Below are 23648 nucleotides of genomic sequence, written 5' to 3'. Positions count from 1 at the left end.
CTTTTTTTTCAAAGGTACATACATGCTATACTCGGATAGACTATTTTTTTGTGCCCAAATCCTTATTGCCATCTATCACATCAAGTTCTATAGGTAGTATAGTTATATCTGACCACGCTGCCGTCTTTATTGAGTGTAGTATTGGGGGTATGTCTGATCGGACCAGTAGGTGGCATTTCGATTCCTCAATATTATATGATAAAAAATTTGCTTCATTTTTTGTGGAGGAATTCAAACAGTTTTTTTCAATCAATGCAGCGTCCACAGACAACCCATCATTGTTATGGGAGACATCTAAAGCTTACTCCAGAGGCCTAATTACCTCCTACACTAAAAGTAAACGACGAAGACAAACAGAACAGAGAATTATATTAGAATCTAAATTAAAGAAAGCTGAACAAGACTACCTCATTAAATCTTCAAATGGCAAACTCAAAGAGATCTCTGCTCTTCGATCCGCACTAGACTGTTTGTTAACAAATGAAGCAGAACGGAAAATGAGATTCGCTAAACAAAAATTATATGAACATGGCGATAAGCCAGGCAGATATTTGGCCTATTTAACAAAAAAAAAGGCAGACTCTCAAAATATTTCTTCAATTAAAGATGTAAATGGCATGCAATTTTTTGACACAGCAAAAATTAATGATACATTTAGAAATTTCTATGAGACACTATATAATTCACAGTTGCATACTAATAATTCTGGTTTAATGGATAGCTTTTTCTCACATCTCGATCTTCCTACATTAACAGAGGATCAAAAATCTTCCTTAGACTCTCCAATATCTAGGAAAGAAGTTTTGGATGCTATTAAAGGATTACAGTCTGGGAAGGCGGCAGGACCTGACGGACTCAGTTCCGAATTCTATAAAGAATTTTTAGATGTATTAGTATATCCACTTCTAAATATGTATAATGATTCATTTGTAAAAGGCCTATTGCCTGCGTCTTTGAGGGAAGCCAATATTTCACTAATTCTCAAAAAGGAAAAACCACCTGAAGATTGTGCTTCGTATCGGCCAATCTCTCTATTAAATGTCGATTTGAAAATTCTCTCGAAGGTGCTAGCAAAACGTCTGGAAGGACTACTCCCCTTGCTTATCAACCAAGACCAAACAGGTTTCATTAGGGGCCGCAATTCATACAATAACATGCGTAGGTTGCTGAACGTGATACAAATTTTTCAACAAAAGTCAATGCATGGTCTGGTTGCCTCTCTTGATGCTGAAAAGGCATTTGATCGTGTCGAATGGCCTTTTCTGTTTTACACCTTAAATAAATTTGGTTTGGGTAGCACATTTATAAATTGGATTAAGCTTCTCTATAGTAGCCCCTGCTCGGCGGTCCTAACAAACGGTCTGCGGTCTCCCAGCTTTCAGGTTCGGAGGGGTACACGCCAGGGCTGTCCCCTCTCCCCGCTGCTTTTTGCCTTAGCCATCGAGCCTTTAGCGGAAGCTGTGCGAGTCAATACGGACATACACGGTATAGCTATCGGTGAGAGGCATCATAAGATTACTTTGTACGCGGATGATGTCCTTATTTTCTTGACTAGGCCTGAGGTGTCCATTCCCTCTCTTGTTGAGACCATCAGTAGATTCAGTGCCATCTCAGGATACAAAATAAATTTTAACAAATCAGAGGTTATGCCTTTGGGCACTTTAAAAGAAAAACCTAAAATCCCCTCTCCATTCCCTTTCACGTGGTCACCAGAAGGATTTAAATATTTAGGGATCAAAGTAGTACCCAATTTTGATAGAATGTATAAATGTAATTTTATTCCCCTCTTTGATCGTATTAAAATGGACTTTGAGAGATGGAAAAATTTGCCCCTTTCCTGGTTGGGCCGTGTCTCGCTCCTAAAGATGAATGTCCTGCCCCGACTGTTATATCCGATTCAGATGATCCCAATTCTTTTCACACATAAGACAATAAAAACTTTGAATGGATGGATGAGCTCATTCATCTGGGCTGGAAGGAAACCACGTTTAAAAATCTCCACACTATGCCTTCCATCCTCAAAAGGAGGCCTCGACCTCCCAGACATAAGGAAATATCAGCTCAGTGCTCACATGCGTGCTGCAGCTGACTGGGTTCAAAATCCTGTCTCTCTCTGGCTGGATATAGAGGGCTCCATGTCCAAATTCCCTTTGAAGAATTTGTTATTTCTTAAAAAGTTAAAAAATCTGAAGTTGTCCTGCAGTAATCCACTTTCAATTCTCACTGTAAAGGCATGGAAAATAGTTCAAAAATTGGAAGGGCGATCTCAACTGACTTCTTTATTTACACCTCTGTGTGATAACCCTCTCTTTCCACCGGGAACGACTGACTATGGATTTCGGGTTTGGGAATCTAAAGGGATCTCTATTCTCTCAAACTTAATGGACGGACCCTCTATGCTGTCCTTTGACCAAATGGTTGATAAATATCACATCAAGAGACAGGATTTTTTCCGCTATTTGCAAGTGAGAGATTATGTTCAAAAGAAAACTTCATTACTGTCGGACCAATCTGTTTCTGACTTTGAAAAGCAAATATTCTTACCCACAAGACTCTTTCCTCTTTCATCCAATATAAAGTTATCGAGGTATTCTGCAGCCAGTAACAATAAATCATTGTGTTTTGCTTAACAAAGCTACAAGAAATCCATTATTGCTCCCATGTGTAAGAAAGTAATCTATGTTCTTTGGGAAGCTGACCCAAATAATGCTTCTTGCTAAATAATTATTGGACAGCTGTGTGTGTGTGTGTGTGTGTGTGTGTGTGTGTGTGTGTGTGTGTGTGTGTGTGTGTGTGTGTGTGTGTGTGTGTGTGTGTGTGTGTGTGTGTGTGTGTGTGTGTGTGTGTGTGTGTGTGTGTGTGTGTGTGTGTGTGTGTGTGTGTGCGCGCGTACGTACTATGTTTTTAGTAGCCCTGTAAAGTATTACATAAAACAGTTAAGATGCAAAACAAGTAAATCTCACCGTTTAACCTCATTTATCTGAATATAAATTAGAATATAATATAAATTAGACAGTACATGTCACCAAGTATTGTTGATACCTCTAAATTTGCTGATATGAAGTACTTTATGTAGATAAAGTAACTTGGATACCTTTACTAGCCCCATCTGTAATCAGTTTAAACAAAAAATAGCATTTACTTGAAGACACAAAACACTACGTTTGTGAAGTGGAATTTTAGTGCATAATGCCCAATGGTGCCTCCTTCCAGTCTAATTAGCTTTTTACAGTATGTATTACTCACCAGGCTGAAAGAGGAGTGCTGCCTTCCACACTTAACAAACCAATGCTTGAAACTGACACTCCCGGGATTGAACTTGAGGGACAGACGTCGTTAAAGTTGAACCAGAGGCCAATGAGATTCATTTAACAGACGGAGGGAAAGAGAGTCTTTAGATATCCATCACCTCTGCCAATGGTTGAAAGCACATACTTGGAAAAGGTTTCTATATTCACAGCCAGCCCTAATTCTTAAATTATCATTTGTTTTAGCCTGAGTGTGTGTGTGTGTGTGTGTGTGTGTGTGTGTGTGTGTGTGTGCGTGTGTGTGTGTGTGTGTGTGTGTGTAGGTGCGTTTGGCTAATTTTCAGAGCGTAACATCCATCTGCTCTAAATCTTTTGATCTCTTTGCAGCTGTTTGCCTTTATTTATTGCCTGTTTAGTTTCTAGAATTTCTACTTATACACCTCTTCCATCCTCACACATTTTGCTGACAATTTCATCTGTTTTCCCATCTTTAAATCAGTCTGTCGCCACAGAGCTCAGAGTAAAACAAGTCCCATTGAGATGCGTCCCTTTGTTCGTCCAATGTTAGTTCTGCCTCAGGTGGTAGAGGGATTGTTCTCTGATCGCGAGGTTGGGGATTCGATCCTGGTCTATACCTGTCTATGCGTTGAAGTGTCCTTGGGCAAGACACTGAACCCTAAGTTGCTCCCAGTAGTTGGCCCTTGCATGGCAGCTCAGTCCCATTGGTGTGTGAATGGGTGAATTAATTGATTTTGTAAAGCATTTTGGGACTACTTCAGTGTAGGCATAAAAGCGCTATATGAATCAAGTCCATTTACCATTTACCTTGTTAAAGCATAAGGCGGCTACAGTGGATTATGTTGTCACTTAATTTGTTTGGCATGGCAAAATTACTGATGAACTTCCAAAAAAAAATACAACCTGAATGTAACATTAAAGGTACCACATCATGCTATTTTTCTCCATTTGTTCTAAGAACCCCAAAAACATAGTATTTGAGGTTCATTTTCCCAAACTCGCCTGTTTTCTAGAGTTTTAGCCTCTGAAAAGTGACTTTCTGAGCAACTCTACACAAACAGGCTGATTTGCGGCCTACTTATGCATATTCATGAGTGGGCATGTCTATAGACTGGACACCGACTTCCTCCTCCCCGCACGGTGACGTAGGAACAAAGTACGGCCCGCCCTCCTCCCACCCACTCCATAGCCGAGCTCATGCTGCTTTATAAACATGAGACAGAGCGTGGGGGCGGGACGTTCGCCGGTACATACGTAAACTGTAGAAAATACATACATAGCACTGCGCGAAGGACTCTGAAATGTTCACCTTCGTGTCTGTTTACATGTCAATCACGGCAGAGAGCTTCCTGGAGGCGCGGCATCTCAGTGCCGCGTCAAATTCGTCATCAAAGTGGGAACGCGTCATCAAATTGGAGCGAGATGTTTGGGCTCACCCTGCAGTAAGAAAGGAGCAAATCACCCTCTAACTAACGATTGAGGGAATCAATGAAAATAACACTTTGGGCATGTGTATGAAGCACAAATAGCACTTTTATGATGTTTAAAACACAGAAAGGCCCTTTAACGTGTAACTTGAGTAACTTGAAGTGAAGGGATGAATAATTGAATAAAGCTGGGTATTTGATTAGGTTTTTAAGGAAAAGTAATAAAATCATAGAAATAGGAAAACATTGATGGAGTTATTTGTTTTTTAATTTGTTTGGAGCGTGTGTGTGTGTGCGTGTGTGCGTGCGTGTGTGTGTGCGCGTGCGCATTTGAGTGTATGTGAGCCTAACTCAGAATCTGTCCTCCATTAAATGAAGGGACTCATGGGTCATTTGAGTTAATTGTAGGACGATAGTTAACTAGTGTTAATTGTGTGTGGGAACGTGTCAAAGACGTTTTTGTCATTAGCTTTAAACCCTCACTTAAAGAGTAAGAGATTAAACTCCTAACTATTCAATGGGCTGTTGCTCTGCTGCTTTGAATTTGCCTTTCCTAAACATCTGGATTTCTAGGAAGTGTAATTTTATCAAAAAATGTTATTGGTTAAGAATTTAAATAGAATCTTAAACAATGTTTAATCGAATACATCAATAATTAATGTATTTTACCCTAATTATGAGTAACAATCAGACTGATTTCAAATAATCAACCATGTTTAATGACAACAACAGCTGATCAGATAACAGGAAGTGATCACATTTATATTCTCCTTATAGATTTGAAAAATTAAAAGCGTTGGTTTAGATATTTATATATTTTTTCCATCATCAGATTTCTTTAAAGGTTATTGCATAGTGAGACAAGACGTGATGTTATTCATGAAACACACATGAACAAATACAACATATTTTCCAAGTGGGAAGCAGATGTTCCTGTTTACATGATCACTAACTCCAATCTGATAATGTGTAAGCTCTCACTTTGCCTTGTTCCAGCTTCTTTCAGTTTTTATCTGCTTCCACTCTTTTTTATTTACTTTTTCCTTGGCCAGTTGGGCTTGTTTTATGCCCTTGTTATTCTTTATTTCCGAGAAGCTGTGTTAATAAGAAAGACCTTTACTTTGCACTTATTGTTTGTAATCTGATTGTATTATTTGTAGTTGAGCAGCCGCAGTCAGATAATAAACATGATGTTTAGAAAATATAGGGTGGGACGATACACTGAGGGGCGGATTCACTAAGATCTGAAATAAGAGGTGGTAAACCAGTTGCTCCCCTAAATCCTTTAGTGACGCAGTTTCCTCACCTGCAGCGCGGAATTCACTAAGGTTGCAGCAATGATTAGTGCACGTGCAGAACTGGTGCAGACCGCCCTTATTTAAATGAGCGTTTTGTACGTGTTGTGTTGAACATGAGTGCGTGGAACTGAAAATAAAAATGTGAAGCAACAGAATTAGAGGTATTATTAGCGGAAATGAATAAAAAAATGGATGAATCACAGCAGATAGGTAGATATTCTTTATTTATCCCGGAGTGGAGAAATGTGCGTGGCTGTGAATGTGAGTGACAGATGGGTGCATGCGTGTTTTTGATCGCGTGTGTGTGAGACAGTGATACGCAGAGGAGAGATAGACGCAAGGCTTTTTTTCATTTCTGCTGTGTTTTCTGTCCACATTTACTGCAGTTATGATCTCTGCTTGTGTGTTTGCACCTGCTTTTCAGTCATACTATTTTCTGGTACTAAAACTATCACCGCAAACAGTTCCAGATTATATGAATCACATTGCTCCTCCTGCATACATTTATTTGCATTTCCTCCTCCCATATTTTTACTCCCCCTGGGAGATCCGCCTTCTATGCATATTCATTAGGGGGAAATGCGCTAAATGGATTGAGGGCGCATTGGTTAGGGCAGCGACGACGCACTCCTGATTCCCTGGGCTTTGTACTCCTTTGTACTCCTACACATGTTTTAATACCACTAAACCTTTAGCGAATCCGCCCCTGATTTTACAATACGATACGATAGATGATGATGGGCTCAGGATAACAATAGGATACAATATTTTTGGAAATGAAAAACTCTGGACATACTTACATATTTACTCTAGTCATGAAATTTTCAACTCAATAGGAATATGAAAAATAAAAAGATAGTTCAACAATCTGGTTTATAGTTGATTGTGCCTGAACCCCTCCCCCTCCTTATGATACCACTTGTACCCTTGACGATACTTTTTTGATGTTTTGATATTGCAACATCTTGTTGCATGATATATTTAGTTTACATTTAGTAGTCGATAAGTCGCGTGCAAATCTGTCAAAAGGAAATGCACATAGTTCCAAGTGTGTGTGTGTGTGTGTCTCTCAGGAGGAAAGATTAGAGTAAAACAAACAAAAGAAAAAGGAAAATAAAGACAAATAGATAGAAAGAGACAAGGCGGACATGAAGGGAGAAAGAGTGTTAACAGATCGTGTTTTGCTTTCAGTGTACATTGAACACACAGACGCACCTTTTCTGTCAGTGCGTCTGTGTGTTCAGTGAAGTGGAACAGACAGTGGATTAGAGAACAGGGGCCCAGGTATAGGAAAAGTCTCCGGTGCAGCGACACAAACCGTCTGAAAACAGCTGTCGGATTACACTTTAAAACCCAGCAGATTGCTCTGCTTACACTCCCATACGCAGACTCACGTAGGCCGACAGGTTTCACAGATGAATATAAATGTGCTGCTGGTTGAGTTTGTCTGGGGTAACCCAAGGGCCACTGAGCAATCAGCAGGTGAATCAATCTGCTGCGGTTTTAAGACTGAATGAACTAACTCCCAAAACATGATTTTCTTTGCATCATTGATTTCTAGAATGTAGTACGAGGAAGTGTCCCAGGATAATTGAATCCACTTAAAAACTAAAGACATCATTTTAAGCCACAGAATAAACTATCTATGATATTTAATGATGGGAAATATAGACAGTAGAGAGCAGGAAAGTGTGTGTTATAGTGAGTTAGATGTACTGTAGATATTTCTAATATTCCACCATTCAATTTAGCTTATTTTTGACTGCTAGCAACATACCAAACAAATGTGTTTATTATATTTTATTTAACACATTTTTCAGTATATTCCCATTGGCTGAATTTGAAAAACAAACAATGAATAATAGAAAAGAACGAGAAAAGCAAACAAACTGTGCAACTGTGTTTTTAGGTTTGAGTGACGTTTTGTATTGTCAGCCTGTACTCAGCATGGAATCCAAACGAACAAAAGATTTTGATCTGGATAAATTAATGAAGCGCTTTTCAGAGCAATACAGAAATCGGCGCATTCAGCTGATATGACAACTTCCTGTTTTGCTAATCAGTGAGCTAATACAAAGCGATGGATATGTGTTTAAGTTTCCTGATGTATAAAGGGACGTGTATAGTTCTGCAATCAGAAATACTTGAATGTTAACTTTTATTATTCTCTATTTCTCAATAAACTGATTAAATTCCCTGACTGTAAATACATCTTCTAGATCCACCCCGTGTGTTTTTGATGATTTGTTTTTTGGATCAATTTATTTTCTGTACTCTGTACTTTACATTACGCTCTAATTATCGGTCATTAGCGCAAATAAGATGTCATGAAGGCTGTGCTTAAGTGTTGTTTGCTAAATTATGACACCTTTGGAGCTATGTTGGCATTTTTTTGGGTTGGGTGGAGGGATCTAGTGGGGTTAGGTACGGCTAGGGTTAAGGTTAGGATTAGGGCTTAGGGTAACGAACAGTTAGGGTAACGAACAACACTTAATGACAGCCTTCCTTACACCTTATTTATGCTAATGACAGATGTCAAGTCATAATAATGACAGCGTAATGTTAGCCTTTATGTATAAAACTTCAACTAAAGTGTTACCAGTCCTTTCCTACCCTGTCATATGATTTATTTGTATTTATTTAGATTCATATTTTAGAAATCTAGTGAGCAGCGGATTTGGAGGAAAGAATCTGAATAGATTTCAACATGTTTGCTAAAAGTCAGAGAATGATTTTTGCACGCCATAAACAGCCAACAGGGTAAAACTATATAAGAAATTTGAGTTGGGAGAACAGCAATAAGACAGCACAACCACATGAGGATCTAATGCCATTTTTAATTATCATGAAGTTTCTGTCATAGTTATCCAAAAAAAATAGTCATTCTGCTTTTAGCTTTTGGGGAATAAGTGTCTTCTTTTTTTTAACTTTTAAGCTTCATCTGAACAAAAACAACTCATAACATCAAACTCACCAGGGAATTGCCTGAGACGGAAGGAAGGAAAGATCCCCATTTGTGTGTTGCTGCTGCTCCTTTGTTATCTGCATGCTGTCATTCTCCTCTGTATTAATTCCGGCCACCATAACACAATCACAGCGGACTGGGAAATCAAACTTATCTAGAGAGACATTCAAATGACACTGTGCTCTGTTTGATCCTCGACTAAATAGGGGTCAGTGATAAATCAACACAGGCTGGGAAGAACAATTGTTAATGAGATCAGAGAAGACAAAGAAAATGAGGAAATAGTGGATTGAAAAGTTTTCTATATGAGGAGAGTTTGTGTGTTTTGATGTGTGTGTCTCACTGTCTTTCTCACTACATGCATGTTTTTATTCTGCATTGCTGCCAACAGAGGCTTCTATTATTACACTCACATTTTTAATACCCGTTACTCCACTACTCCCCCACCAGGTAATTCAATTGTCCTGAGGCCTTATGTGTTTTTTTCCCACAGCTCCGTTGACTGCATTTGAGACCGTGAAATGTAAAGCGTGACAAGTCACTCACTCTCAGTCAGAACAGCCTGTCTTACCACACGTCTGCAAGCCAGTTGCATAAAGTCTCATGAACATGTGCAACCATCGAAAGAACAGTCTAATGGTCTGCCCAATGGTATATAAAGTTTGTCACTGGTAAATGTGGACATTTCTGTATGCTGAACTTGGTGATATCAGAGGTTTTATCTCTTTGGCTTTGTGCCGTTTTGGTTAAACTCTTGAACACTAAATTATCTAGAAATTAACAGTAGTTAATAAGAATAATAGAAGCCCCAAACTTCATTCCTTGACTCTTTTCTTGTCAGATTTGTTGTTGAAGGTGGTTAGCGGACATAGCACATAGACATTTGGCATTAAAGCCATGTGTAAAACATGATGACATTATACTACCAGCACAGCCAAAGTGGCTTCACTCTCATCCTTTGTTTTCATGTCCCTCCTAATTCCCTTTCCCATGTTTTACCCTTTCACTAAGGGTGTAGCACTGGCATTGCCCTCTCTTTTTATATTTTTCGCTCTAAAAAACCTTAGCTTACCCTTCCTTAGGGAAGGCTGGTCATGGTCACAACTACACAATATAGTAAATATATATTTTATTTTATTTTTTGCAAGAATTAAACATTCATAGCTTTCAGAAATTTAGAGACTCCAATCAACCTTACAGTCACGTTTTTGGATCGTGAGAGGAAGTCTGAGAACCCGAAGGAAACCCACGCAGCACGGGGAGAACATGCAAACTCCACACAGAAAGGACCCAGGTGTCCACCCCAGGGCTTGAACCCAGGAACTTCTTGCTGTGAAGCGGACGTGCCAACCACAGAACCACAGTGCACCTCTTTGACAGCATATGCAGATAAAAAGGAAAAAAAGTACATTTAATAAAAAGTAGTCAAAGTACAGACCAGGGGCCTCATTTATAAAAGTGTGCCTAGGTAAGACCAGGAGGTGCATAAGCAAAAAACCACTGTCACTATTATAAACGAGGGCGCACGCTCGTCCCACACCTGTTTGCGTTTATAAATCACAATCAACTCGAAAGTTGTCGCACGTGAGGAAACACCTTACAACGCCCATACGGTGCCCATAAAAGGTCAGGTGAATGCCCTTAATGAATATCCACTTATACGAATTTCATGGTGGACCAAGGAGAAAACGAGCAAATAAAACAAATTTCACTCAATGCGAGGTGGAGCTATTAGTTGTTGAGGTGGACACACGGACGAGAGATTAACTAGATTCATTTGGTGACGCAGTGCGCATTACGAATGCCAGAAAGGCAGATCGCGTTGCGTTGCCTCAGAGCGTCAGACTGTGACTGAGTTGAAAAATAAATGGTCACACATGGAAGCAGAGGATAAAATGTGTATCACTCGCCATAGGAAGAGCATCTGTTTAACAGGTGGAGGATGGAGCGCACCGGAGCTCAGCCTCACAGACAAAAACCCGGAGGATCATTGGGGAACCCCTTGGTGTTGTAACGGAGGCTGACGGGGACACAGATGACCATAGAAACGTAGCTTCTGGTAGATTGGCAGAGGCAGGAGAGGAAGTAGAGCTGTTGAGGGCGGGACATCGAGACGTTCTCTCAGAAACTCTGGATAGCTGCTTTAAGGTTTGATTTAAAATAAAGAGCGAAAAAAGAAAGGAAAGAAACCTTTGTCAGATTTCTTTCATTGTTTCAGAACGATAGTACTTACTGTATTTTTCGGACTATAAGGCGCACTTAAAATCCTTTAATTTTCTCAAAAATCGACAGTGCGCCTTATGTATGAAATTAATATGTCAAAATGTTTTAGTACAACTTTGGTAAACTATGAAGATGCACCACTTGATGGATTTTTGGCGCTTCAGGGCTATCGTAGTCAGACACCTCGTGGAGTGATATGTACCTGTACTGTGCTTCAACATACTGAACTGAAAAAGTGAGTGTAATGATCTATATTTTATGTGTTAAACCTGAACAATGTTGAGAGTGATTGTTCATGAGTTGAATAAAGTTTGACTTATCTGACTATTTTGTTTCGCTTAATGAGCCTTAATAATAATAATAATAATAATAATAATAACAAACCGGTGCGCCTTATGAATGAAAATAGACCCAGTCAGACCCATTCATTGATAGTGCGTCTTATAATCCGGTGCACCTTATAGTCTAAAAAATACAGGTACTCACTTACTTACTTATAGTTTAGTTTTAGTTTAGTGCGATCACGTATAATCGGGAGGCCCTACATATAAGCAACATCTAACAGGTCAAAGTGACAGCTCCTGGAGCTTCAACATTAGCTTTTGTTAAAATTCCCACCTGGAAAGATCAGAAGGCTGTAATTATTGACCCTCCAATCCTCTGTTAAGCACCGACTGTGTTGGATTTTCACAGGAGTAAAGAAGGCTCTCTTCCTTTGACTCTTCCTCTCTTACCCATTAACTCCCTCACCTTTCTATTAGGTCATGATGTTAACAGCTGTTACAGTAAGGACCAGCCTGCTCATTCAATCGCTGGCTTTGTGTGTGTTTTAATGTTTAAATGGAGTCTTTTTGTTGCTTGGTTTGGATTCTTTGATATCATTTATCTTTAAAGTTCCTTTAAAGATCACATTTGTTTGTAAGACCCCGTCTACAGTATGTGGTCTTTGACCTTAGGGGCTTTTGGCAGTTTTGCTCAAATGTATTTTCTTTGTCGTATTTTAGGAAGCAGCATCCATTACATTCCGGAGGTTAGGATACACTCATTATCTTCTTGGCTTATTCAAATCCTTGGACAGAATGTTTCTGCTCTGCATTTGCAATTCAAAGTTTGTCATCAGCTATGGCTCGACCTTGTTGTCTTCCTCTCCATGCTTCATCTGCCGCCTGCAACAGATGGAGGGTTCAAACAGTGAGACGGAGACTAAGACAGACAGCAGACAGAAAGCTCTGTCTGAAAATGTACTCCTGAAACCAAGCACCCATGTGGTTTTCCTAGCAAATGAATTAAAGCAGTCTGAATAGTGACTTGAATATTCATGAGAACTGATGGTCCGTCTTAGAATTCTGCATGTTTTTAAATTTGAACGTGATTTTAATCAATAAATGTAATATACGTAATATAAGAATTTACTTTGAGTTTTCTACTTAACGCCACTTATTGATAATTATGTGTAGTTTTTGTTTGCTCATAGAACTGTGAAGAAAGTGTGATAAATGTCAGACAGCTGTTAGACTTTACTCATTATGATGCAGATTTTCAACTTTATCCTCATGTTTTAATTTGGAAGAATTTTGTGAGTACAAAATGTTGCTATGCTCCACTATGCAGATGACAACATCTACAGTTACATTTAAAAAATAAAATACTTCAATTATGCAAACTTGAGGACGCACAGTGGTTCACTGCAAGAAGGTCCTGGTTTTAAGCCCCAGGTGGACCCTTGGGTCCTTTCTGTGTGGAGTTTGCATGTTTTCCCTGTGCTTGGGTTTACCAAAGCAGTCATGTTTTTGGAATCAAAAATGTGACTGTGAGGTTGGTTGGAGTCTCTAAATTGCCCATAAGAGTGAATTGAAATGTGAGTGTTGCCCTGCGATGGACTGGCGCCCTGTCCATGGTGTACCCCCTCCTAGTGCCCAGTGTGAGCTGGAGATAGGCACCGGCAGACCCCCGCGACCCTGAAATAGGACAAAGCGGGTCTGAAATTGGATCGATATTAAAGATTAAATTAAGATTAAATCGGTGCTTTCGCCTTTAATTGGCCATGTAATGTTATTACATACATGGAATTTGTCCTCTGCATTTAACCCATCCCTGAGGAGCAGTGGGCAGCCTTTTTTTGCGGTGCCTGGGGAGCAGTTCGGGGTTAAGGGACTTGCTCAACATCCCACAGTGACGGCCCAGGTGAGGCTTGAACCAGCAACCCTCCAATTACAAGCCCAGCGTCCTTAATCACTAGGCCACCACTCCCAAACTTGCTACTATATTTTTATTTTTTAAGACCAACTAAATGTCTTGACAGGTCCTTACAACGTCTCAATGAGTATTTTGTATATGCTTAATTTTTGGTAAATTTGTAGTTTTGACCTAAATTTGTTCAAATAAAAAATCAGATCAAGCCTCCTTGAGTGTGCATTTATTGATTGATTCTTTTTTTGGTTTGGTGCATCAAAACAGAAAACGTCAATGTTTCTACTGAGATTTGATTTATTGTCACATTTAACTGATCTAACGTTGTCCTTAACTTGTGTCTTTCCTGTAGTTCAGTTTGTTTGCCGGACTGAGGCCATTGCAGATATTGTAATTTTGGTGGATGGATCCTGGAGTATTGGTCGGATCAACTTCAGGCTTGTTCGCTTGTTCTTGGAAAACTTGGTTAATGCCTTTAATGTAGGCATCAACAAGACAAGGATAGGTGGGTTGGTGCTACGTGCCCCGGTGAACAGATGCAGTCATTGCTGGTCCAACATGGTCATTTTAACAGCTGTGTTTATGTTATTTAAGGCCTGGCTCAGTACAGTGGGGATCCCAGGATAGAGTGGCATCTAAATTCTTTCTCCACCAAAGATACAGTCATTGATGCAGTAAAGAACCTGCCCTATAAAGGAGGAAACACTCTCACAGGTGCTGGACAAAGATTATCCCTCTTTCCTTCCAAAAACAGGGTTTTAAGTTAACACTCATTTCCTCCGTGTTTTCCACCAAAGGCCTTGCCTTGTCTTTCATCTTGGAAAACTGTTTCAAGCCAGAATCTGGGTCTCGAGTTGGTGTCCCAAAGATTGGAATCCTCATCACGGATGGGAAATCCCAAGATGATGTCATACCTCCAGCAGAGAGCCTGCGGAATGCTGGGGTTGAGTTGTTTGCTATTGGTGAGGATAAACCTACAATTACTTAATGCAACACACAGCAAGTATTGGCTAATACCTGCATCACAGTGCACTGAGTGCAAGGTTCTTGTTATAAATGATTAAATATATGAAAATATTTTAGGTTTATTAAACCAAATTCCCCACTGAGACTCTTTTACTGGCAGACGCTGTCTCCACATATCAAACTGATTGTCATGTGTGTGTCATCATCTTCACAGGGGTGAAGAATGCAGATGAAAATGAGTTGCGCTCTATTGCCTCAGAACCACACAACACTCATGTCTACAACGTGGCAGACTTCAATATCATGAGCTCAATAGTGGAAGGACTAACCAAAACAGTTTGTGAACAAGTGGAGCAGCAAGACAAAGACATCAAACTGAGTAAGAAGACGACAGGATAAGGAGCTATTAAGAATAGGAAACAGTAACAATGTGAAATATAATAATAATAATAATAATAATACATTTTATTTAGAAAGCCCTTTTACAGGTGCTCAAAGACGCTTTACAAAGATGAATCATCAGAGACATAAAATAAGAGAAATATACTTAGCATGTGTTGGTCTTTTCTCTTATTTTCCTTTTGAACCTTTTAGAAGCTCCACCTGAGAAATTGGGAATGCCAACAAACCTGGTGACATCGGAGGTCACAGTTCAAAGCTTTCGTGTGTCTTGGAGCCCCGCCCCAGGAAATGTGGACAAATACAGAGTGGTTTATTATCCTGAGCATGGGGGGGAACCACAGGAGGTACAGTTTTCACTTTTCTTTTGTTGTTTTTGCACTATGACAAACACATCATCTCAAACTGTTTTTTATGATTTAAAAAAAATACAATTATAGGAGACTTTAAGGTGTTTAAATTGACAAATAGCAAAGATTTAGGTTTGAACAAAGCATGAAGAAAATAACATTGAACCTTATCAGGCAGGCACGCTGTCCCATTAGAAGGATTTTGATTTGCGTTGCACTTTTCTAAAAATGCAGAGCACATAACAGGAACCATTATTCCTCCACCACAGAGTTACTGGTGGAGGTAAGTAACATCTGTCTGATTTAAATATTGTCCTTAATCTGTACCCAACAGAGTCCCACAATAGTATTTCATACATTTACACTAGCTGGTGGAAAGGACCTAGTAACAATTAAGAAATAAAAACAATTCCATACTGTGTTTAACAACCTTATTTGTAAAATCTAATTCCCTAAAATAAGGAAAAATGTTTTTCATTATTGATATATGTAATATATATGAATATATGAATCTAAATGTTTGGTACATTAAAGAAGAAAATAAAAGAAACCCATAACACATGTATTTGTTGCTTTTTCAGATAAACTTTAATATGCCTGCATCATATGTCAACATGAGTGGCCTTATCATTAGAGCAACATTAATTCTGAATTAATTCATTTTGTTGCAACTTAAGGAAAATAATACATTACGCTATTTTAAAGACATCCCATCCACCAAATCTGACCTGTCTGGCTGGATGTGGAAAAGGTTTTGAAAACCCTGTTTTTAAGATTTGGGCTTTATATTGGTCAATAAATCAAATTATTCCATCTAGCTGCCCCTCTTTCCCACTTTCTTTCAATTTTCCTCTGCCCTCCCTTAACCCATTTGTCATTTTCAACCCATTCTCTCATTTATTGTCCCAATTTTCATTCCTCCCATTCTTTGTCCCTCTTCTCCTTCCATTCTTCTATTGTCATCCACCACTGCACTTTGGTCCCCTCCATCCATCTTCACCACTTCGTCTTCCTTGCCTGACTTACCCTCCTTCGCCCCAGGCCGTTGTGGTCGGCAGCGAGACTTCTGTGGTGTTGCAGCATCTCAGCTCTCTTACTGAGTACCAGCTGGCCGTGTTTGCTGTGTACACAGACGAGGCGAGCGAAGCTCTCCGAGGATCAGAAACAACCCGTAAGTCTATCCTGAAACACAAACATGTGTTAAGAAAACTTCCACCCACGATGGCTTTTAAAAAAAAAAAATTCAACGGCTGCTGCAGACAGACCTAGTGAGAATGAACCAAATCATCCATGCAGATATGAGGCTGTAATTTTAAGACTTTTTTTTTAAAGAAGGCTATTGTTAACTATTTATTTACAAATGTGTGTCTTAGTTTAAATTATATTGTTACTAAGTATAAAAAAGAAGAGCAATAAGTGCACCTTGGACAGAAATAATATATAATATGTACAGTATATCATGGTAAAAAATATATGAATACTTAATAAACAAAATAAAGGTATATATTGTGATAGAAAATTCAAATATTGCCCCGCTATATTTTTATATTTCAAATTTAATTGATTAAATTTGTATAGTACATAATAGTTATTGTGATAGATAATAGTATTAATTTAAATTTTGCCACACTATATTTTATATTTAAAATGTAATTGATTCAATTTGTGTAGTAAATATTAAATAGTATATTATTAATATTATGTAAGTGTCATGTACATGCACGTGTATGTATGTATAATGTGTATGTATGTATGCAGGGATGTCCAGAAGTGTAGGCAGCGAGCGGAATCGCGTGCTCTCTACTACTCTACTCTCTTTTCTGGCGGCTTTTTACTTTAAAGCTGCAGTTCGTAGAATTCTCTCTCTGCTCTGTTTTGAAACCGATACTGAACCTTCGTTACCGGCACTTTTTCTGAACGCTCTTAGCGACTTTTTTCTCAATATAGACTAGTGACAAATGACAAATGTATGGACTTTATCTTGTGTTATTAGAGATTTTTCTAGTGTTTCTAGTGTACGTATCAGTCACACTCACTGTCCGGAGCAACGCAGCATGCCCCCTGACCCCCCTTGTCGTGCGTCATTGGCGTGCAGCCTACTACTTTTTTGTTTCTGGACATCTCTGGTATGTGTGTGTAAATGTGTGAACGTATATGTAGAACTTTGTGCAGAAAATATATTGAATGTGTATTGTAAAACCAATGATTATTCTAATATTTTTTTGTAGTTGACAATTGAGTGTTGTTTGTTCACTTTTTCTCGGAGACTGCAGAAATAAAATTCAAATTCAAAATTTAAAACTTTGTCTCTGTCTGGCCTTGTGCATATGTACCAAGTGGCCCTTCCCTCAATCAGTGGCCTCAAGCTCCTGGATGTGACTCACAGCTCCATGAGAGCACAATGGGACAGTGTGGATGATGTGTCTGGCTACATGCTGCTTTATGCACCTCTAGCAGATGATGGAGACTTGGAGGAAAAAGAGGTAAAGACAAGAACAATAGTTGATCCATCTTAAATTTGAAATGCTGGATTGAGTGTGATGTACCCCCTGTCCACAGATCCGGGTATCGGATGCAGTCACAGAGCTGGAACTTGAAGGTCTGAGCCCTCAGACTGAATACACCGTTTCTGTTTATGCCATGTTTGACGACGAAGCCAGTGACCCAATGACAAACCACGAAATTACATGTAAGTAGTTTTAGGCATGGTTCTGATCAGGCAGTGATGTGGTGATTGGAAGAAATCACCATATTTGATTCACGATTGACTCTTAAGATTGGACTTAGGCACGAAAAGTGTAAATGTTGAGGTTTTGTTTATTCAGACAAGGTTTTCCAGGAAACGTTTATCTCCTGACATGTTTTGTCTGTCAACTGCCAGTCTTCGTCAGATGAGTTTTGTTGATCGCCTTTGAATTGTTCCTTTGAAGTTTCACTTGGCTTCAATCTAAGAGTTCCAGCGAGACACATTTTATCTTCTTTTTTAACAATATGTTTAGTTGTGCTTCAGTTTATCCAGACAAGGTTTTACAGGAAATGTTTATCTCCTGATATGTTTTGACTGTCAACTGTCAGAGAATTAAAAAAGAAGACAAAATGAATCTCGTTGGAACTATTACATGGTGTAAGAATAGTTGTTTGTGCTTATGTTTTGGCCCTGGTGCTGGTCTCAGTCTCTAAATGTGAACTGGGATATTTATTACCAGGACCGTACACAGATTAAAGCTAAATGAATAAAGTGCACATTGTGAACCTTATAGTTTCTATTTTAAATATAAGGAACAAGGTCCACAAATGTTCACCAGTATTACTTCACATTGAAATGATGTTCTGTTTAAAAGCACACATGGTCTAAAAGTACCTATACATTAGATATACCATCATTCTCACCTTCTTCTATTTTCTCGTCCCAGTGCCGCTGCCTTCTCCCAGCAACCTCCAGTTTTCTGACATTACTCACAACTCCGCCCACATAAGCTGGGACCCTGCTCCCTCTGAGGCTAAAGGTTACCGCATCATGTGGGTGAAGACAGATGGACTGGAAACACAGGAGGTGTGGACGATACATCTTTGTTCATCTTTGGATTATCAGATGTATTTAAATGAGTGAGGTTATCTGCATCTGGATTAATCAGGGATTTCATTGAGGAAGAGCCAATATTGGACTGTGTAGGTGCAGGTGTCTTAGTAAGAAGTCAATGGCTGTGGTCCACAGTGTGGTGACACTTAAATTAAAGTTACATTTTCAAAAAGCACAATTTTACAGTAACAATGTAAACCTCAAAGACCATGTGAAGCAAATTAAATTAAAATTAAATAGGTTATAAATGTATTCCTTAAAACATGTACAAAGCCATTCAGCCATTTATAATTTAATTGTGGAGCTAGGCTTCACAAACTGTGTTTCCAGTTTCTGTGTTCAGGATATAATGGGCGGGTCAGAAATCAGTACCACGTTACGTAACGGAGTCATCATTAGCATAAACCCGACCCTGCTGCTGAAGCACACCAAACTTTCACGGCCTCCAAACCACGTATTCAGACTCAGGGGAATAAAACGCGTCCGCTGGTGCCACATTTTCCATAAAATGAGCACTTTTATACATCGCAATTTGGTTTTTTCGCCTCTAGCGGACACAGTTTTGACTCCGCCCGTGAGGGACGCACATATTCGGACTCGGGCGGAGAAGACCTTTCCGCTGACACTTCACGCTGTTCTCTCCAGGGTTAACACACTGAGGCGGCTCCTTCTTTCCCACGTGTGGGCGTGGTTCCAGCTCCTCTAACTGACACGCCCCCAGCGTTTAAGAGCAGAGAGAAGTGCTTGTTCTAACATGATTTTGAGACTTTTTTTCAACTTCAAATTTGGCTCAGTGGTCAATGACACATGTTTCTGTGGTGTGACAAACTCATTACACAAATGTATTTCTGCTTTACACAAACTTCAAATTATTGACACCTTTTTTCTTGCCTTCAAACCTTTCACATTTATAAAGATAAAGATATAGATAACCTTTACTAGTCCCATAAGGGGAAATTTGCACAGTTTCAGCAGCAGATAAATAAAATAAATTAAAACAGCATTATAAAAATAGAAGATATATACACGCATGGGCCTGTACACAGTAGAGAGAGAAAGAGGGAAGACATGTTGCAAGTAAATTAAATAAAGTAATTGAGTATATATAATTGACTTTTTATAAATGATAAACCACCTTTCTCTTCCCTTTATGTGTGTGACATGATGTCTTTGGTGTGCAGGTTGAGGTTGGTCCAGTGAGTTCGTACGACCTCAGTGAGCTGACGTCCCTGATGGAATACTCAGTAGCCATCTTTGCTCTGTACAGCGAGGGCCAATCAGAGCCACTCACTGATGGCTTCACAACCAGTAAGGAATTGCTACTGTTACATAAAAGATGGGTGAGATGATGAATTGTCTTGAAAGTGAAGCTCGATAAGTGATGTAGTAGTTATGATGCACTTATAGTCAAGGCAAAGTGAGATACGTGCATACTTGTTTATTTTTCTTATGGGGCGCCGATTGTAAAGTCACGTATGCTAAAATGAACAGCAACTTTTTGCAACATTTAGTACAAAACCATGTTTAAAAAATGTATGTGAATTTTTTACATTACTTTTGACCAGATTTACAGCAATATTTGTGAAATTTGTGTGTTTTACTTTTCCCGTAAAAATATAATGTCAATGTTAAATATTCAATATAAATGTTAAATGTTAAATGCATTAAACATTTAGATTTACCATTTAGATTTAGATTCAACATTTACATTCAACATTTTGATGTAGATTCAACATCTAGCATCTAAATTTAGATTTAACATTTAGCATCTACATTTAGATTTAACATTTATTTTTAAATGTAACATTTAGATTTAGATTTAACATTGACATTAGATTTTTAATATCATAAATATTGCTGAAAATATGATCAAAAGTAAATTCACATAAATTTTTTAAACGTGGTTTGTTGCTAAATATTAAATGTAAATGTTATTTTAGCAAGTGCAACTTTGCAATCGGCGCCCCATATTTTCTTTCTTTTTTTAATAGCTCCTTTTGTTGTTCTCACCGGTGTAGTTTTATATCTTGTCTCTGCTTTGGGCCTTTTTAACTTAATCTAAAATACTAAGATCTGCATGTGAGCCTGTTTAGACAAGTGTGTATTGTATTGTAGTTGATTACCCGCACTGCCCCCCCCCCCAGCACCATTGGCAGCGTGCCCGTCTCATTTAGACGTCAGCATAATAGCATTGTCACGTTAAAAGGTCATTTTACTATTCCTGACTATACTATCATTTTAATAGATATTGATTTGTATCGCCTAACAGATAGTTGGATTCCAGATCTGAGTCTGATCCAAGAATTTCACACCAGCCAGCAGCTTTTCAGTGCCTCACTCTGAAGGATCAATTGGGTTTTTATTCATCAGCGTACAAAAAAAATCTCAAAGGATGACTTTGTGATATATGCGTGTGAGCGTTTTCAAAACATTCTTTTACATCTGAATACTTTTAAGGGTACTTAAAAATATCATAGTGTCTATTTTCCTTTTAGATTATTTTAGCAGAAAAACAAGTTCTCAGGAAATTTTCAAACCCTGTTAGAAGTTTGCTTTAGTTTTGCATTAAATTAAAAATATTTGTTTTTTTTAGCTCCAGTCCCTGGTCCTTTGAACCTGCAGTCTGGTGACGTTAATGCCAATAGTTTTACCGTCAGCTGGGACCATTCAGCCAATGATATTGTCCTCTACAGACTTTCCTGGGCACCTTTCACAGGTGGAGACACAAAGGAGGTATGTACAAGAAGAACATCTGCATTTTGGGAGGGAGTGTGGTCTCCTTAATGCACTTTATTTTACACCATCAGCAGAGGTGGATAGTAAGAATTTACATTTCCATGTTAAAGTAGATTTTTTGTGTACTTGTACCTTTTAAAGGATTTTTTTAAATCATTTTTTCTTTTGAAGTATTGTACTTCACTTTGTTATCCCGAGCACTTCAATAACAGCATAACAGCATAACAGCAAGGGTGTTACATTTTTATTACACAAGAAATATGTTTATTTGATGTTGTGTTTAATGCACAGCATGTACACTTCCACAGTGTTGTGTTAATGCAGCAGTAACGCACAGTAATGTGATTTTAATCAGTATTCTAATAATGGTTCTCTATCTTAACAAATCTCAAAGTTCCCCTGTCAATGTTTTGTTTTTACTCCCTGGCAAATATTGTGTGAGTATTTATTGCGCTGAGGGAATGGAAATAGAAAAGAAAGACACAGATAATGACTCGTCAAAGATGTACGTGCCCAAGGGAAAGCAGCCCTATGTCCACCCCCAGAGGCTTTATTATTCTGTTAAAGTTCCTTTAAATACAGCACAGTGAACCTGTCACTTCAGCATTAGTTCTCACAAGTCTTTCCTGAGGGGTATTCCATAAAGCAGGTTATGTTCAAACTCTGAGTATGTTCAGGCTCAAATGAGGGAAACGCTGAGTATCCCATTCCTAAACGCGAGGTATGTTCTTCTCTGAGTATGTTCCCATGGCAACATTGTCCGTGAACTAAACCTGGTCGCTGGCAGGTTTTATCAAAGAAACCCTGGGTTTCTACCTGGCTCCGCCCACCTGAACACCGTTTCTGAACACTCTAATGAACCTCAACTCTTCTCTGAAACACATTAGTAACATCACACACCACAGACGTGCTCACATCATTACTAATGTTGTGTTGCTTTACGGTTTTTGTGTGCCAACGGTAGTTTTCTTTATAACATTGTGGATGTGGGTTGAGGTTGATATGCATTAAAACATCTACTGACGTCTGTAGTAAAGTTCACTGAATAAAAACCTATGCATAATATAAAGGAGGAGATGATCATTTAAATTAATACACTTTTAAGGCTTGATTGTTGTTTTATACTGTTATACAGTTAAATCTGTAGATCACGGCTCTTTGAAGATATGATGGCGCAGTGAGTTGTGATGCTGCGTGTGGAAGCGGTGGGTCGCGGGTTCGCGTCCCGCTTCAGTGTTTTTTTATCACATTTTTTAGGACGTTGAGATGACTCTGGTGACAATATTACATTAAGAATCAATATAAATGATGTGATATGAAGCAGCAGCCACTGTCTTTATATCCAGTGTAACAGGAGGGCTCTCTATGTAGCCATCCTATGCTGCTGCCACGTCTCCTCAGACACACTTTATTCATATTATTCACCGCTCGTCACGTCACTGAAGCAATAAATGGTAAATGGTAAATGGACTTGATTTATATAGCGCTTTATCCCCACACTGAAGCAGTCTCAAAGCGCTTTACATATCAGCTCATTCACCCAATCACTCTCACATTCACACACCAGTGGGACAGGACTGCCATGCAAGGCGCTAGTTGACCACTGGGAGCAACTTAGGGTTCAGTGTCTTGCCCAAGGACACTTCGACACATAGTCAGGTACTGGGATCGAACCCCCAACCTCTCGATCAGAGGACGACCCACTACCACTACCACCTGAGCCATGGTCGCCCTTAAAAGTGATGAAGCGAGCAAAAAGTGTGACTAATTACGGATGATTTAAGCCACTATAATCACTGAAGACTGAACGCACCTTTAGAACAGGCTCATATTCATCAAACACCGGCTTATTTCACCCATCAGGGTGAATAAATCACTATTTTCCGGGTGGTTGCCATGGCAGCTCGACTCATCTTCGATCCATTGATGATGGCTTTTTATCGGGCGCGCGCACGTAAGTAACCCAAGGTTTACATACTCAGGGTTGATTAACCCACTTCATACCAGCTGTAATGGAATCTGATACCCAGAGTTTCCCATCGCGGGGTACGTTGACCCAGAGTTTATGGATAGACTCAGAGTTTGTTAATCCTCCTTTATGGAATACCCCGCTGTACTGTTGTTGACCTCATGGTATTTACCTTTGGGCCTGATTCTCTCTTCATCGTATGAATCAAATTGGTTGTTTAGGACCCTCACAGCTGCACTTAGTCTTTTACTTATGTTATCATCATGTCTTCGAGTTCTG

At 39.0% G+C, this 23648-nt stretch overlaps 1 protein-coding gene across 4 annotated transcripts in view; it reads left to right on the top strand.

Moving 5' to 3' along the window:
• Positions 1 to 23648, top strand: part of col14a1a (collagen, type XIV, alpha 1a) — a 167416-nt gene that overhangs the window by 48838 nt on the left and 94930 nt on the right. For all 4 annotated transcript variants that reach the window (XM_028471081.1, XM_028471079.1, XM_028471080.1 and 1 more), the window contains 11 exons: positions 13722 to 13874; positions 13964 to 14083; positions 14167 to 14331; positions 14550 to 14714; positions 14930 to 15081; positions 16126 to 16255; positions 17422 to 17567; positions 17644 to 17773; positions 18498 to 18637; positions 19846 to 19972; positions 21258 to 21397. In XM_028471081.1, the coding sequence (XP_028326882.1) occupies positions 13722 to 13874; positions 13964 to 14083; positions 14167 to 14331; positions 14550 to 14714; positions 14930 to 15081; positions 16126 to 16255; positions 17422 to 17567; positions 17644 to 17773; positions 18498 to 18637; positions 19846 to 19972; positions 21258 to 21397 (1568 nt within the window). The remainder of the gene's footprint in view (positions 1 to 13721; positions 13875 to 13963; positions 14084 to 14166; positions 14332 to 14549; positions 14715 to 14929; positions 15082 to 16125; positions 16256 to 17421; positions 17568 to 17643; positions 17774 to 18497; positions 18638 to 19845; positions 19973 to 21257; positions 21398 to 23648) is intronic.

Source organism: Gouania willdenowi, chromosome 16, assembly GCF_900634775.1.
Source record: "Gouania willdenowi chromosome 16, fGouWil2.1, whole genome shotgun sequence".
Lineage (NCBI taxonomy): Eukaryota > Metazoa > Chordata > Actinopteri > Blenniiformes > Gobiesocidae > Gouania > Gouania willdenowi.
This window is presented reverse-complemented; position numbering and strand designations above follow the sequence as displayed.